Here is an 18,737-nt window from a genome sequence, read left to right as displayed (position 1 = left end):
TGGGTTCAAAACCTGGCTTTACTGCTTAATACTTGTGTGACCATGTCACTTTTCAGTTTCTTTTACCTTCTTTGGGCCTGTAAAATAAGGGAGTTGGACTAGCTAATATGTAAAGGTCCCTTCTAGCCCTAAATCTATGATCTTATAAAATATCTTCCCTCAGGCACTAGATTAGAGACCTAACTTTATTCCTTTCAACCAGACTCTCTTAAAACCTTTTTACTTCAGAGCTGGAAGTCATTTTACTGGAATAAAAGGAATTAGAAAAATACAAGATTGTTTTGCTAATAGGAAATAGAATGATAAAATGTAGATGGGACCGTGGAAATCAGGAAGGACATAGGAAGATACGTATATTCTAAGAATTTATTGTGGATGCAACATTTATAATATTTAAGCTTTTAAAAACTTGCAGATGTCAATTATTCCAAGAGATTATTTGAATCTTAAATCTTGACTATAATGCTAATAGTCCTCTCCATTTTTCTAAACATCATGAAGCGTTAGTTATATAGGACATTTTTTAATAAACAGGATATACAGCATAGCTTTAAGCTTTAATAGCGTAAAACTGCACTAAGAGACACCCTGTATATCTGTTTCTGGCCACTATTTAGCATCTATTTTTAACCGAGTGTCTGAATCATACCTTTGACCTCTAAAAAACACACTATTTAAAGGATTAAGTATTTCGTATATTTGAAAGTATACTTTTTTTTTTTTTGTAAAATACATTGTAGGCTGCAAACCAAGGATCAAAATTCAAAGATCGCAGACTACAGATATCATGGCACAAACCCAAGGTACCATCTATATCCACAGAAACTGAGGAAGAAGAAGCCAAGGAAGAGGTAAATAATTTTAAGAGTTTGAGTAAGGCCTCTTTTTAGTCTTCTTGAATTGGAAGTAAATCTATCATATGTAGAAGAATGGAATTCAGTTCACTTCACCAAGCATTTATTAAGTGTGTCTTATAGGCCTGGAACTATACTAGACATTTGATATACAAAGATAAAAATGAAAGCATCCCTGCTCCCCTTTGCTGCATTAATTGCCCTTTCGCTCATTCCCTCTGACTCACTGGTTGAGGTGAAGGGGATAAAATTCTCCTTGCTCTCCTTTGCCATTTCCAAGTTTCTCTCTGCCTCTGTCACTGAGTAACCTTAACTCCTTTGAGGTTCGCTCAATCCTTATCTACCACCCAATCAAAAATTTTGTAACTCTTGTCTGCTGCCCTCTAGGACACTCCCCTCAGTGAATTCAGTGACTAGCTGACAGTCTTTGTTTTCTCTCCAACATCAAAATACATATAAATACTCCCTTTAGTACCTTTACCTCCGAGTTCCTCAGCTTGCTCATTTCCCATGACCTATTCCTCCATCCTACTTCAGCTGCACACAAAGATAGTTATACCCTTGCTTTTGCCAGGCTCCAAGTGTTCCACTCTGTGTTCATAAACTCTGAAATTTCCTTTTCTGGTGACAGTCGGTTGTCGTTCTACCTCTCCCTTTGTCTGTAACCTCAAACTGTTCTTCATTTTTACTGTGACCTCCAGTCCTTCCACCTTTTATTTCTTTTCCAAGTCATTACCTCTGAACTGGCAACACTCTCCTCACTTCCCGATCTTGACCCCTTACTGAACCGTTTCATCTCTACACTGTCCTTTTCTCTTAAATACCTTGTCCCCTTCTACTGTCATCAGTTTTGCCCTACCAAACCTCAGCTCTAGATCATTCCTACCATCTGCTGCCTTTATTCCTACTCACTTGCTGTTGAATAAAGCTGAAAAAAAAAATCACAAAACCATGTTGACTGGATCCACAACAAATTTATGTTACATAATCTCAACTGGACCTTCATTCCAGGAAGGCAATCCTTTTATACCTCCGTAATTGATTCACTATCCCACTGACCATGTTGGCTTTTCCAAATTTTTTTAATCTCTCCTCAAGCCTTCCATAGGTACCTTTATCCTCTCAGCTGAAAACTTTGCCTTATGTTTCACTGAAAAAATAAGGTCTTTCATCAAGAGCTTCCTTCCCCTTCTCTTCTCCTCCTTAGCTCATATCTTCCAGATTCCTTCTACTATTTCCTCCTTCACCCCTGTCTCGCCTGATGATGTGACCCTTCACCTTGCCAAGGCAAACCCATCTACATGCACAAGTGATCCTATTTCATCCCATCTTCCCTGGCAGATTCTCACTTATCTTCAATCTCTTTCTGACTATTGGCTGCTTCCCTACTGCCTACAAATATACTCATGTCTCCCCCATTCTCAAAAAAACGCTCTTGTGATCCATCAATCCTTACTAGCTATTGTCCAAGTATCTCTTCTTCCTTCTCTGGCTAAGGAGTAAGAGACAATGAGGAGTCAAGGATGGCACTTAGGTTGTGAGCCTGGGGGCCTTGGAGGAAGGTAGTACCCTTAATAACAATAGAAAAGTGAGAAGGAAGGGAGGATTTGGGGGGAATAATAGTGAGTTCTGTTTGGGCCATGTTTAAAATGTTTACAGGATATTGGGTCTTTGAGGTGGCTATCATTTCAAATAGATGACATTTGATCCTCTTCCCGTTGATATTTTCTTCTCTCTAGGTTTTCATGACAGTACTCTGCCCTGGTTCTCTTCAGCCTATCTGACTACTTAGTTTGCTGTGCTGGGTCTTCATCCAGGTCATGACCTATAACCATGGATGTCCCACTCTATTCTGGGTCCTCTTTTCTTCTCCCTCTTTGCCAATCTTATCAGCTCCCATGGATTCAGTTATTGTCTCTGTGCAGATGATTATCAGATCTACTTATTCAGACCTAACCTCTGCTCACCTCCAGACTAGCATCTCCAGCTGAGTATTGTATATCTCGGACTGGATGTCCTGTAAACATCTTAAATTCAACAAAACCAAAACTGAACTCATTATCTTTCCCCTCAAACCCTTTCCTCTTTTTCATTTCCCTGTTATTATTGAGAGTACCACCAGTCACCCAGGCTCACAATCTAGTTGTCATGCTCATCCCCTCATTCTCCCTTATGTCCACTTAGTCACCAAAGCCTGTCAATTTTAGCTTCAAAATATCTCTCATATATAGTCCGTTCTCCTCTGACACTGCCAGTATAGTGGTGTAGGTTTTCATTACCTTACACCTGGGCTATTGCAATAATAGTATGCTGGTTAGTCTGCCTGCTTGAAGTCTCTCTCTACTGTAGTTGTCCACTCTGCTGTCAGAATGATCATCCTAAAATGCAGGTCTAACTGTGTCACCTCCAACTCTCCACTACAGTTACTCAGTAAATTCCAGTGACTCCCTACCATCTCATGGATAAAATATAAAAATCCTCTAGTGTTTAAAACTCTTCATAACCTGGCTACCCCCAACCTTCTTTCGCTTCTCTCCCCTTCTCTCCCCCCCCAACCCCAACACATACACACTGTGATCCAGTGACACTGGCTTCCTTGCTGTTCCTCAAACAAAATACTCTGCCTCCCAACTCTGTTCATTTTCACTGACTGTCCTCCATGCCTGGAATGTTCTCCTTCCTCATCTCTGCCTCCTGGCTTCCTTCCAGATCCCAGCTAAAATCCCACTTTCTACTGGAAACCTTTCGTGGTCCTCCTTTATTGTAGGCCTTTCTTCTATTGCTTATTTCCAATTTATCTTTCATATTGCTTGTTTGTACATAGTTGGTTAAGTATTGTGTCCCCTATTAGGTTGTGAGTTCCACGAGTACAGGGGCTGCCTCTTGCCCTTCTTTGTATACCCAGCACTTAGCATAATACCTTGAACGTAGTAGGTGCTTAATGAATGTTTGTTGATTGGCTGAATGACCCTCCAAGGAATTTAAATTCTTTTGAAGAAAACACTATTAATAACTTAAAACGCATTTATAAGGCAACTGCTATGTGCTAAGCATGAAGAGGCAGTACTGTGCAACAGATCAGTAGTGTCAAACTCAGATAGAAATGGGGGTCACTAAATAATACACAAAGATCTCTGCAGGCCACATATTGACTTAGAAAACCACATATTAACATTATCAGTGTTCTTTTTTATTTATTTTGTTAAGTATTTCCCAGTTACATTTTAACCTGTTTCAAGCCACACTTGAGCATGTTGGGCTGCATGTTTGACATTTCTGTAGTAGATGGAGAGCTGACCTTTGGAGTCAAGAAAAACTAAGAGTCCTTCCTTTGACACATCCTGGCTTGGGCCCTGGCAGGTCACTTAACCTCTCAGTGCTGCAGAATATTTTCCAAGACCATCATTTGAAAATAATGGGCCACTCTCAGTTGTCGAAGGGCATTTCTAATTAAGAATTCCCTATACCAGGGATGTCATAGGTGCATCCCCACGTGCTAGGTGCTACAAGTACACAGATAAAAGTAAAAATGTTCCTGCCCTCAGGGAGCTTATATTCTTGCTGGGGAAGAGAACTTGTCTTCATAGAGGAATATGCAGAGTAGGTATAAGATCATTTTGAGGCAGGCATTAGCAGCTGGGGTATGGGCTCGGATGGGACAGGAAAGGCTTCATGTAGGAAGAATCTTCTCAATGGATCTGGGAAGAAAATTGGGAATTCCAAGATGTGGAGGAATGGATACATCCCAGGGATGAGTACAGATTATACTAGTTAACTGAAAGGTAATCTGCAGAGTGGTAGGCAGAACTGGAGGCACCAGAAAGGCCTGGTAGCAGGTAGTTCTTGAACTGACTCTGGAAAGGCAGATGATGCAGAGAACAATAATAGGTGGGCCAATTTGGCTGGAACACCGAGTGTGTAAAGGGAGCATAATGTGAATCAGCCTGGAAAGAACTTTTGAAGAGTCTTAAGTACCAAACAGGACTGCTTTTCATCCCGAAAACAATAGAGCACCTGGAGCTTTTTAAGAAGGGGAGTAGGATGGTCAGACTTCTGTTCTAGGAATATTATTTTGACAGTTATTTGGAGATTGGATTGGAGAGGGGAGAGACTTGAGGGATCCCGGTGAAGATATTACAATAGTTCAACTGACAGGTGATGAGGTCCTGAATGAGTGGTGGCCTTGTGACTGAAGAGAATAGATGTAATAGATATATTATGGAGGAGGAATTGACAGGAGTTGGCAACTGATTGTATGGGATGGGGGGAAGTGGGGAATAAGCAAGAGTGAAGGTTAGAAAGCTCTTCAGAGTTATAACTAAAATCATAATGATGTTCTCAGTAGTAGTAGAGAAGTTAAGAGAGATGAGTTTGGGAAAATTCGTTTCATTTTAGATATGTTGAATTTAAGAAGCCTATAGGACATCCAGGTACAGCTGTCCCTCAGGCAGTTATGATAAAGGATTATAGTTGAGAGATGAGGGAGTCATCTACAGATGATGTGTATAGATAGGTATAAGCTTGAAAGTTTAAAATCTTGTTGAAGAATTAAAAGCAATTTTCAATGAGAATATGTGCACATGTAACTTTAAAAAGTCATCTTGGGAATTTTTTTCTTAACTTGTTTCAGATAACATTGCTTGATCTTTGTTTTTGTCCTCCCTGGGTTGCTGAAACTGTTAAAGTTAACCTTTACTGGTGGTAAATGAGAACATTGATTCTGTGGATAAAATTAAACTTAGACATAATCTTAAAAACCCATTTTAGCTAGTTATTTGAACTTCCTCTTTGCTTTTAAGTAATAAAATTTATGGCTTTTAATTTCCCCCTTCCCCTCAGCCCACTGGTGGAAATGGTGGGAAGCAGCATAATTGCTGCAGGTTTGGAGATGGGAGATAAAAGGAAGAGAAACCAGTAGTTAGCATGATCCACACACAAAACAATCGGCTTCTAAAATATTGATTATTAACTGTTTCCTATTGCTGTGTTCTCTTATTAATTATAAAGTGCTGGTTTAAGCTAAATTACTAGTCATATAAATTACTTACAATGTATTAAAAAAAAAAAAGGAAACCTTTGTTTGGAGAGGTACCTGACATACATAGAAGGTTTCTTATTAAAATCAGTGCCACAATCTTTGTGTCATCCTTGATTTCTCACTCCACATTTCTAGTCTGTTGACAAATCTTGGTTCTGCCTTCACAACATCTCTTCCATATGTCTACTTCTCTTCAGTCACACAGCAACTGCCCAAGTGCAGACACTGATCACCTATTGCCCAGACTGTTCTAATAGCTTTCTAGTTGGTCCTTCTACCTCAGGTCTCTCTTCACTCCAATCCATCCTCCATTCATTTGCCAAAGTAATTTTCCTAAAGGGTAATCCTGACCACATCACCTTCTTCCTCAGTAAACTCTAGTGGCTCCCTTTTACATCTGGACTCTGACATTTACAGTCTAATAACTTGGCCCTTTTTTACCTTTTTAGTCTTCTAATGTGTTACTCCCTCCATGCACTCTACAATCCAACTTCACTGTATTGTCTTAATTAGTATTCCTCACATAGAGGACTCCATCTTGCTTCTCTGGGCTGTCCCCTGTGCCTGGAGTGCTTTCCCCCCTCACCTCTACCTTTTAGTTTCCCTGACTTTCTTCAAGACTCAGCTCAAATCTCACCTTCTGTAGGAAGCCTTTCCTAGTCTCCTCAGCTGATGGCACTTTTCCCTCTCAAATTCCCTTCAGTCTGCTCTGTTTTTATCATGTATGTAACTAGTTATTTACATGTTGTCTTTCTCATTAGAATGTTAGCTCCTTGAGGACAGGGATTGTTTTTGCCTTTCTTTTCTTCCTCGTTGTTTAGGACAGTGCCTTTCACATAGTTCAAGCTTAATAAATGGTTGACTGAAATGAAATTTGAGCAAAAGAGAGTGACTTGGAATTTAGAAACTTCTGATTTCTAACTGGACTTGTCTTAACTAAGGTATCTAATCCAAATCCTAATTTGAAATGTATTTGCTTTTAAAAATACAGTGACTTTGTATGCCTCATTTAATTAGCATTACCATGTACCTTTACAGTGACTGTACTTTCTCTTTCTCTAGGAGACTGAAGCTTCAGATTTGTTTTTGCATGATGATGATGATGAAGATGAAGATGAATATGAATCTCGTTCTTGGCGAAGATGAAATCTGATGGGAGCTGTATAGTTTTAGGAATTTTGTTTAGAAGAACAACTTTTAAAAATTATTTAAAGACGTCATTGAGCCAAAAATTTTTATTTTTTTTTCTTTTCAACATAGGTTTAAAGACAGCAAGTTTGCTATTTAAACACATCTCATAACTGTATGTGATATTAAAGCAGCCAAAGGCCTAGTGACTTTTACACAATTCTGAAGATCCACAAGAGTCATATGGGTGTTCTCTAGAGCCTTATTTTCTACACCACCTATTTTCGATGGTGTGGGATTATGATGTAGATGACAGGGTGTTTAGAAATTTTATTTTGTAATATAATCTGCTGATAAAATTTCATTAAATGTCAAAGTAGCCTGGAATCTCGTAACTCTCAGATATTATGGATGGGGTCGTCACACTATGGGAGATATTTTTGACTAAACCTTGTTTTAAGATTCATCTTGAAAGAAAAATACAATTTGTTTTAATTTTTTAATATGGAGGAGTCTGGCTTGTATTCAGTCTGAATTTTTTTCAGAGTTTTTATATGAACATAAATTGTACGATACATATAATATAATCTTCCACAATACTATTTCAATGTAAATTACATCAAATCCTGTATGTTCTCTAAACTGTTATGTGACATTGCTAGCTCCATTGATGTTTCCATTCTGTCATTTTTCACTCTCATCTGAACTCTCCCAGGTTCAGACTCAGTTCACTTTGCTTTTATTACTTTGTCAGTATTGGTTCAATCCCTGCTTTTTAAAAATTCTCCAAATCTGAGACAGTTGTGCCCATTGCTCTTTTATTTTTTTCTCCCTTTCCTCCCTCCCCTTCTTTCCCTGCACCTGAATCAGTAGGCCAAACGTGCACAGTATTGAGAGAAGCTCATCATCTGATTCATGAAAGGCTGATTCTTCCTTAATAAAAAGGCTTTGAATTAAACCAGCACTTGGAACAGTTAAGGAAGGTTTTCATGGGCATGGCAAAGGTTTTCAACCTGTTTGTTGGAATGCTATTTAAAGTTGCAGTTTAGTTTTAGGTAACCTAAAAGGTTTAATGTATCTCAAAATTATCTTTTCCTGAATTTAAACCATGATGGAGAAGTTGGAGTGGTGGGTGGGGTTGACAATAACAAATTATATAAATGGAAGGTAGTAACTTGGCTTTGAATAGAAAATGATGCATTATCATAATTTTGTGGCTTTCATTGTCCATGGACATACATGCATCGTTTAATAGGCAGTTTTCTTCACTGTGTGCATTTTTACTGTACACTTATATAGAGTAGATTCTATCTGTTAAGTAAAATATATATGTAAATTTAATGTCCTTGTGTTCTGAATGTTAGATGGAACAGTAGAGGAGCGACACTACACTGTATCAACCCCTGGAGAAATTAACCGTGCTTAATATAAATGGAGTATGTCACTCAAGAATATGCACACCTGCATTTATCTATGGTTCTCATTCATTTATGTGATGTGAACATTTTTGAAACTTCTTGTTGACTTTAGAAGGTTCTTGGTGTTCACTTTTATCAGGGATTATGTTTTCCTGTGGCATATACTATTCCTCAGAGCAAAAATAGTCAAGTAAAGAACTTAAAACCAACAGGATTCTAGATTTACTTAGCCATAAGAAGTTAAATCCCATATCTGTATCATCTGTGTCTCCTTCACATCCCATTTTCCTGCAGTGGCATGTGAAATCAGGATCCCTTTTAAGTTTTTGTAACTTTACCTTCCTAATGAGGACTTCTCTTTCTAGGTTATTATTGTATTTCTACTAACCTTAAGGCTAAAATGACCTTATGAAAGAATGAAAATACTAGAATGGGGTACCTAGAATAAGCAATCTTGCTCCTCTCCCATCACCTCTAATGACATTTTCTTAATGTCTGTGGCTCAGTCAGTATATATTTTGAAAGATCCATTATTGTGAATGTTTTGAGTCCTGACAGTTTAAAAATGATAGAGGGAACAAAGGATTTATATATTTTTTGTATAAAGTTTTTCTTAAACTGTATAATTTTGTAAATAGTTTGGTTTTTTTGTGTACTAAAACTACCAGCGTATAGATTTCAATAAGAATTGTTGTATTTTTGTATTTGGAAACTGAAGATTACAGTAAATTAATGGAGCTGTAAGAAAAATTTCGGTAGACTGGCACAGTTCAATAGAATGGGATTCCTTTTCATATGATTTTTTTTTTTAACCTCTAAACTGACACCTTGAAATCTCAGTTCAGAGAGTGAGAGATGAGGGATGTGTTTGGGTTTTTACTTAGTGGGGGACAAAGAAAAGAAAAATGAGAGGGTTAAAGTGAAGAACAGAAACTTTCTTTAGTCAGATGTAAAACCTTTGTATAAACCTTTTCAGCACACCCTACTATTTCCAGAATATTCAAGCATCCTGAAAATAATTTCTGAGGATTTTAGAAAAGATTTGAGCCTCTCAAATGAATTCAAATACAAGCTGTTTATATTATTAGAAAATTGAAGTGATGATTTAGCATAAAGTAGCTTAAACATTTTCCTATATAAGATTTTTTTTTCAAAATCCTAGAGGTTTTTTTTTTAAAGTGGGTAACTACTGTGACTAATTTTTCTCTTGTTGGTAGCTTCATTTTATGAAATAACGTACAGCCTTTATAGTATATTCTATTGTTCTTCATAATGCGCATGACATCTTTATAAGCAGCTGATCACTAAAAGAAAATGATACCACCCTACTTGTTCAGTTTAGTTTACCAATGGGTTGCTTCCCATGCTCAAGATTCAACCCAGGGATGAATAGAATTTCCCTCAATTTCTTCATGTTATAATTTTAAGACAAAAATTTTCAACAGCTGAAATAAATTGGAAAACATTGTACTGTTAAGATGAAATAGGTAATGACAGCGACCGGTCATTCGTACAAAAAGAAGAAAAAAATCATGTGAAAAGGAATCGTGGTTCCTCTTGATGTATAGGATGCCTGTATTATAGTTTTTTTTCAAAATTGTGACCTTGTGTAATAGCATAATAGGAGATATTGTTGGATTTCTAACTGTTTATACATTTAAATTCCTATATGTAATGTTTGTTTTACTGATTACAACCTGAATTTCTAAGAAGCATGTTGACTTTTGCAATAAAGATACAATATGGAATGGTTCAAAATTGGAAGAAAAAAAGGCTAAAAAAAAGTTGGTAATTTAAAAGAATTTGGAAAATTTAAGAACCATTCCAAAAATTACAGTGAATCACAAAAAGAGCTGTAACTCTGGCTTCTTCTGGAAAGAGAGAGAGAGAGAATGTGTGTGTTTGTGTGTCTGTGTATATGTGCACATGTGGGTGCATCTGTGAATGTGTTTATATGAGACTGTGCTATGGATGGGTGAGGGTTGTACTCGGAGCTAGTGGCAAATGCTGAATTTAAGAGCTTGTCTTCTTCATCTCTTTCAAGTGCACTTACTCATAAATAACCTTTAAAAGAAAAAAAGCGTCGTTAAGTGTTCACTTTTCTTCACTTGTAGATTTAGATAGCTCAAATATATAGCATAGTAATACATCCATCAGCTACATTTATGAAACAAAAACTATGAAAGTGCCTTGATTGCTGTCCACTGTGCCTTTCAAAAATAGACTCCATAGACCATATAAAAAGTGAGAGAGTAGCTTGAAAGTATTATCTAAAAGATTTGATTTAATTTTATTTTTCATGTTGATAAGGTATCAATAGCAGTAACATTTTACCTCACCATCTGGGAACTGGGGAGCAATATGGTTGTCATGATTTGAGTTGTTTTCTCAGTTTTTAAAAATGTGTGTTTTTTCAAATTCCTATAACTGATGTGCCTTCAGAAAGAAGGGAACAGAGAAAAAGCCTTAATCTACAAATAAGTAAATCAGGTGGAAAATGAATAAAGAAAATAAGCAATGCTTAAAAGCATAAATACTTTTCATTTTATTTTCTTTTTTTAATTTAAAATGCCATCTTTATGGAATCTTGGAAATTCGGACTTGATAAATGGGACCCATACTGTTCAAGATTTAAATTAACTTCAATGTAAAAGTAGGTATTGAAACATGATTCCTGGATATGCCCTCTGATCTATAGTAAACAGGTGATGTGTTTAAGGAGGGCTTGGATTTTAAGAATGAAAGAATTACGGTGTTCTTAATTCTTAGACCAACATTTCCTTTTGTGTTACTAATGAAATAGAAGTAGACCAAACTGACTTGTTTTCTACTGTACTTAGTGATAGGAAATAAGCTGCCTTACCCCATCTTGCAGTAACTCCTAAGTACCTAATAAATGCTTGTTGACTGACTAACTATTGAAGGGAAAAAAAGGCAAATTTGTTTTATTGCTGGTTGTTTACCTTCCTACAGGATCATCTACCATTTGGCTTCCTAACTAGTACCGCAGTCCACCTTAGGTTAACTAATCCATTCCAGCCTTTTGAGTAAGGCTACCTGATACAGGTGAGACTAAGAGCAAGATGATTCCTGAGAATTAGTGAGCCATTTGGAGCTAGCATCTGGTCTTTTCTTAATCTAAGCAAACTTAGAAGTTGTATGTATTCCTTTCCCCCTATTTATTGATGATCCTCTTTCCATCTTTAAAAGTGGATCAAGAAGGAGGCCTATTTCATGTTATGTCCCTCTGTTCAGTTGTTTTTCAGTCGTGTCTGACCCTTTGTGACCCCATTTGGGGTTTTCTTGGCAAAGGTACTGGAGTGGCTTGCCATTTCCTTCTCCAGCTCATTTTATAGATGAGGAACTTAGGCAAACAGGGCTAAAGTGACTTGTCCAGGGTCACACAGCTAGTGTGTCTTAGGCCACATTTGAACTCGGGAAGCTGAAACTCCCTAACTTCTGGCCCAGCACTCTATCCCCTGCACCACCTTGATGTCCTAATCGTTTTTAAAAGTGGATCAAAGAAAGTTTAGCTAAAGAAATCATAGACATGTAGTGATATATTTTTCAGTTATAATTGCTTTGTTTGGGATGAAAAATAAGCATTTTTTCTTTCACCAATGTTTTTAATTACCAATTTGTGAGTCACATGAATTACTGCTATCCTTTTATTCCATTATTAATAGTATATAAGCTAATACGTTAGCATAAATCTGATCAGAAATATGCTATTTTTCACAAATTTTGTATTATAACTTCTAACATGGGAGAAATCATTGAACTTTTCTGCCACTTTTCTGTTGGCCAAAGTGAATTTTAGCCACACCTACTTTGTGGATATTACATAGGTGAATTTTTATCTATAAGGTGTTTGGAGATGCTCAGGAGTAAGTGATTTGTAAATTAAAGGGGAAGGTTTGAGAAATTGGATTAGAAATGTGTTTGGCATTTTTAAGACTCTTAAAAATTTCTTAAACCCATTTTTGGATTACTTTGTGTTTCTTGGTTAACTTTGCTAGAAGGAATCATTGCAATTGTCATAAGTGATTTCATGTGGTTTTTGGAAGGGTTATAAAGAGATTGGTTGAAGTCTTCTGTTCTAACACTTGCCTGCCCTTCTCCTGCTCACTGTGAGTATCGTCATTCTTGAGGAGTCATCCTTCTGATCATTGTTTTTTGTCTCTAAATATAGAAACCTGCCTATGCCCCCCCCCAAAAAAAAAGAAAAGAAAAGAAAGTCCAAACTAAAATTTAAACACTAGAAGAAAAATGCCTGTTTTCAGAGATTTTTAGCCATAGAAATCAGGCCATGATTGTCAGTATCTGAAGCCTGTAGAGGGCTCTCGAAGGCAGGCCATTACCCTTCCATGCCATTGCAGGGCAGTCAGTTGTGAATATTGTTTAAGTAAAAGTGCAGAGTATAAAACCTGAGGATATTTGCATTTTCCTTAAACATACGATCTAGAATCAGTACTTGAAACTAAAAGCCACATGACAAAATTGGCTTTAATTTCAATATTTTAACTGCTTCCCTTGCTATTTTTAGCATCTTGGATGGGGAAAGTATTTTATATTTCATGGTGAAAAACCATAAAATTACAGATGATTCTGTACTCGTAGATTGGCTTTCTCACTGCTGGCCTTTAAAAAAAAATAGTTACTTAAAAGTTACAGTACTTTTCATGGAGTTCAAAACACAGTGTAGACATTATTAGGTATGGAAGAGGCAGTGTTGGTGTAATGGATAGAGTATTAGATTTGAAGTCACAGGGCCAGCATTTGATTTTCATCTGCTACTTGACATCGTGACCTTGCATAAGTCAAAGCCTGTGAATGTTAGTTGCCTTAATACTCTAACTACCTCACATGTGGTTGTAAAGATAGAATGAGGTAACTATAAATGGCATTGTTACCATAAAGCCCTATATAAATGTGAACTCATAAAAAATAAACGGCTATCCTTGCAACATCTCCATGAAGCCAGTAGAGTGATGCTAGACAATATAGTTTTAACTTTTTCTTTTATCTGCATTGTAGGAAGAGGTAGCCCACATGGATGAGATCATACTTCCATTGAAGTATTGAAGAATAATTTCCTTACATTGAATGAATCATTTAAGTTTTTTTCTGACATGAGAGTGCTAGACTGTGATATGTCTTAGCCATTTTGATATTTGAAAATAGATTTTTTTCTGAAATTAAAAGCCAGTTGTACAAAGAAGGATGGTTTGATCTTTGTGCATACTGTACAACTGTACAGTTGTCAACTGGAATGACATCAAATAGAGTGACTTCTCTAGCAAATTGCCCCATTATCCTCCCCACACTATCTTCACCTCTTCCTATCTGTTGGTTCCTTCCTTTCTGCCTACGACATACCTGCCTCTTCATCTTAAAAAAAAATCCTGATTTTATCCTATCATCCTTGCTTTCTATTTTCCTATATTTCTCCTCCCGTTTGTGGACAAACTCTAAGAAAACATTGTGCATCTTAGTGTCTCCACTTCCTCTCTTCCCACTTTTCTAAATCCTCTACAGTCTGACTTTAGACCTCATCATTAAACTGAGACTGCCCTTTCCAAAGTTAACAATAATCTTTTAATTACTGGATCATTTAGTTGCTAGGTCTTTTCTTGATCCTCATTCTTTTTTTTACCTTTCTGCCACATTTGACACTATCAATCACCTGCTCCTTTATACTTGTCCATTTGGGTTTTCACAACATGTCTGTCTCTTGGTTCTTTTCCTATCCAATCATTCCTTCTCAGTCTGCTTCAGTGCTATTTATGTCACTCCCACTGGCCATGTGTGGCCTCTAAGCTTTTGTCCTGGGCCTTTTTTTTTTTTTTTTTTGCTGTATTCTATCTCATTTAGTAAATTCATGAACCATGGATTCGAATGTCTATATATAGATGATCTAAGATTTATATATCCAGACCTAGTCTTGTTCCTGAGTTACATTACATTACCAACTGCCTCTTGGACATCATAGGCTTCTCAAATTCAACACGTACAGAACAACTCATTTTCAACCCCATCCCAAACCTTTGCCTCTTCCCAGCTTGCCTATTGCTGTTAAAGCTACCACCAACCTTACAGTCACCTAGGCTCTCAAATCTTGGTGACATCCTCAACTCCTCACCCACAATATCCAGTTGGTTGCCAAATCTTGCCATTTCTTACTTCACCTCATCTCTCCTATATATCCACTTCTCAGCATCCACAGTGCTATAAACCTAATTCAGGTCCTTATCACCTCTTACCTACTCTCGTAACCTTTTAATTGTTTGTGGGGTTTTTTGCCTTAACTCTTTCTCCACTCCAATCCATCTTCCAGTCAGCAGCCAAAGTAATTTCTTAAAACACAGATCTGACCATGTCGCCTACTCCCTGGCCCTGACAAAATAAAATCCATTAGCTCTGTACTTCCTTCAGGATAAAATATAAACTTCCACTTGGCATTTAAAGCTCTTCATAACCTAGTCCTTTTTTCCCTTTTCTTTCTTTCTTTTTTTTTTTTTTTGTAGGGAGACAATTGGGGTTAAGTGACTTGCCCAGAATCACACAGCTAGTAAGTGTTATGTGTCTGAGGCTGGATTTGAACTCTGGTACTCCTGACTTAAGGGCTGGTGCTCTATCCACTATGCCACCTAGCTGCCCCTCTTTTCACTTTTCTTACACTTTATTCCCTTCCATACATTCTGTGATCCATCCGTCTTCTATCTCCATGCCTTTTTACTGGGTGTCCCTCATGCTTGCAATGTTCTGACCCTTCACCTCTGCCCCTTAGTTTTCCTGACTTTGAGCCTCAGCTCAAGGACCCCATTTCTGCAAAGAGGTGTTTCTAGTGTCATCCTTTTGATATTGCTTTCTGTCTATTCTGTCTGTATTTTGTATGTATGTAGCTAGTTATTTATATATTGTTTCCCCCATTAGGATGTGAGCTCCTCGAGAGCAGGGACTATTTTTGCCTTTTATCATGTCCCCAGAATATTGCATAGTACCTGGCACAGAGTACACAATATTAAATACTTATTGACTGATTGATCCTTAGTTTGGGACCTTTTAGGTTGAATAAATGAGGAAATTATCAGAATGCTAATCCCTAAGTGAATATACCCTCATCCTCTCCAAACATTTATACACTCTAAAGTAATTAGTCTCACAAGGGTACCCCACTTTGGCCTTGACCTTTGCTTCTCCCTGAGATTGCTGTTACCATGCTTCTGTTTGCTTCTTTCTATTTGATGCTTCATTTCCAGTCTTTTCTTGCTTTCCTAAGTAGCAATCGCCAAATGAGCAAACTCCTTATAGTAATGTGCAAATGGGAGAAGGGTATAAGGTCTACTCCAGGCTCTCCCTGTATTTCCCCAGCCATACCTGTGTATTCTAAAGAGATTTGGAGTCAAATTATGATTTGGCTATATAAACTTGTATGCATTAGCAATAATTTTAATAAAAATGTCAGTATAGATAGAGTTAATATGAGATTTCTGACATTAAAATTGAATTGAGAGGAAATGTGTAGATTAGAGTACTGGGCTTAGAGTCAATCAGTCAAGTATTAAGTGTGTACTGTGGAGCAGTCATTGTACTAAGCATTACATACCAAAAAACACAAAAGTACAAAAACAGTGCCTGCCCCCTAGGAAGACCTACATTTTAATTCACACTAGCTGTGTGAATCTAGGGACATCTCTTAACCTCTCTAAGCCTCAGTTTACTCTTTTTCAAAAAGGGGATAATGGCATTTACTTTGAGTCTTGAAAGGATCAGATGAGTTAATGTAGATGAAGTGCTATGCAAACCTTAAAGCTCTTTAAATAAATGTTGGTTACCATTGCTTTTAGCACACAGACACACGCGCACATGTACACACACACACACACACACACACACATACACTCCTATTGAAAAATTGTAACCTTTCAAAAATTATATTCTAAGAACATTTTTACAAATGATTCTTTTCCCTGAAAAAGTCACCAGCCCTTGTACTATTTCCAGGATGTGTGTAGTTTGTAAATATTAGTTGACTATGTGTCACTCTGCACACATATCTAGCTAATTGTATCCTGGCACCAACTACCTCAATGGAATGTTTAAAAAATTAACCATTCTCTGAACTACTTAGAACCAGACCAGTAGAAGTGAGGACTTACATTGTATAAATCATATCAAGAAAATGTGAATATGTAGACTGAATTTTAGGATCTGACGTCTCTCTCTTTTCCATCTTTTCCCTACATTCTTCTTTTAGTCCCTAAAGTAATGAAGCATTTTCCTAAATCTTAAAATATACTACCACTGAGCTAGTATTTCTTTTTCAACTTGTTGATTATATCAAAATGATAATTTCCTCCTTTCAAAAATTGGCTAGTAAAAATAATAGCTCCTTTAAAAATTTTCTGATCCATTTGGGTTATTGCAAAGTCTGTGTAGAATGTCACTAGTCCTTTTTATTTATGTCTGTGAGGCTTTGGCATCTATCCCATCTGGGTAGTTTTGAACTAAACCCTTGGGGAGCAACACATAGAATTTTAAGATAGCATATTGGAAACCATATAGAACAATATTTATTTATGTTAATTCATGGGGAACTATTGTAAAGTAATATCTTCTTGTGACCTTCACAATGTACAGCCAACCAATTTGATATATTTTACAGTAATTTGGCTACATCATAACCTATGTTTATTTTATTTTCAATCTTAAATCTCTTCACTCTGGTAAACTGAATTATGATAATCTTGCAGTCTTTATACCTTGCCTCGTGTTTTTCAATATTTGTGATGCCTTCTTTCTTTTAACCTTGGCATTGAAAAAAAATCAAATACTGTACATAAATAGGTTTACATACTTCAATTTAATGATGTTTTCATATAATATACCGAAATGTCTAGGCAGAAAGTGCTGAGTATAGCAATGTTAGATTGTGGTTATGTTTGTCCCATAGATTTTTTTTGTTAATGCCATCTTTTTCTCGCTGAACAAAACCAATGTTCATATCATTGTTATTTGGATGTTACTTGATTATTTCATGTATAAATGTTTTATTTTTGGTAATAGCATTTCAAATTCTTGGTAATTTTCCATTTTAATTATTTTGGCATTTGGGTGTGTATTTGTTGTATTATAAATTTTTGGTAATAATTGTGGAAATTGTAAATTTACTTAATATTACACATGAAAAAGCCTTTACTTTCAGTGAGAGCCTTTGAAATGATGACTACAGGGATAAAACTTTTAAATGAAAAATCATAGTTTTGATGGTAACCTATGGTGATCAAAGTTTGTGCCATTCTGGCTTTACTGCTTTTAAAAAATATATTTTTGTTGGTAAAGTTGGAAACTGGTCTAACCTTTCTAGAGAACAATTTGGAACTATGCCCAAAGGGCTATAAAACTGTGCATATCCTTTGACCCAGCAATACCACTACTAGGTCTGTATCCAAAAGGATCAAAGAAAAAGGAAAAGGGCCTATATGCATGCAAATATTTATTTTAAAAAATCATTTTGAAAAAGCTGCAATTAAAAATTTTCCAGCTGACAAAGTGGGCTTGAGATAGAACATTATTATTCTTTTCTTTGGGATATTTAGAAAGTTTTAGAAAATTTGAATATACACCTTTCTCAGATATTGATTCCTGTTTTATTTTCATATCAGATTAAGTAATGTGTATTTTTCCTGAGCTAGATCAAAGTACATAATGGAATCCCACAAAAGCAATGTTACTTATGAAAGACTACTTACATTTATTAATTCAACTCCTGTGCAAATTGACTAGTGAGGAAAATTGCATTGCTTTTTGGTTTTGAGATATTTTTTCTTAATAAAGAATAACTTATAATATGCTTTAAAATAGCATGTTTTATATTCTATATTTAATTAATATTAGTAAAGACACTAAGCATAATGTTTCATATTTGGAGAACTCACTTGAACAGGAGTGTTAAAATGATGAAGAGACAATTTATATAATGTAAAATTTTTTTTTTTTTTTTGCTATTGATCACAAGTTTTGTGGAAGGAGGTAAAATTGTACAATATTTGCTATGTCTTGAATACTTTTTTTGAGTAAGTTGAATTTGGTAAGGGAATCCTATGTACCTATGGCAGTTATAAATTATTTTATTAATCTGTCTTTGATGGACATTACAGGGTCCTATTTGAATATCAGAAACAATGTCTTTTATTAACAAAGTGGTATTGATAAATCTTGTGCCAATTGGGAATATTTTCTACAGCACAAGTGTGTCAAGAAGAGAACTGATTCAAAATAGAGGAGCTGCACATT

At 36.3% G+C, this 18,737-nt stretch overlaps 1 protein-coding gene across 5 annotated transcripts in view; it reads left to right on the top strand.

The window, feature by feature from the left end:
• RBM27 (RNA binding motif protein 27) overlaps positions 1–7,523 on the top strand; it is a 61,644-nt gene extending 54,121 nt beyond the window's left edge. For all 5 annotated transcript variants that reach the window (XM_027841828.1, XM_027841825.1, XM_027841826.1 and 2 more), the window contains 2 exons: positions 741–851; positions 6,955–7,523. In XM_027841828.1, the coding sequence (XP_027697629.1) occupies positions 741–851; positions 6,955–7,038 (195 nt within the window). In that variant the 3' untranslated portion in view covers positions 7,039–7,523. The remainder of the gene's footprint in view (positions 1–740; positions 852–6,954) is intronic.
• Positions 7,524–18,737: the final 11,214 nt, after the last annotated feature.

Source organism: Vombatus ursinus, unplaced genomic scaffold, assembly GCF_900497805.2.
Source record: "Vombatus ursinus unplaced genomic scaffold, bare-nosed wombat genome assembly UNPS02014863.1, whole genome shotgun sequence".
Lineage (NCBI taxonomy): Eukaryota > Metazoa > Chordata > Mammalia > Diprotodontia > Vombatidae > Vombatus > Vombatus ursinus.
The sequence above is the reverse complement of the archived record's forward strand: the minus strand, read 5'-3'. Positions and strand labels throughout refer to the sequence as shown.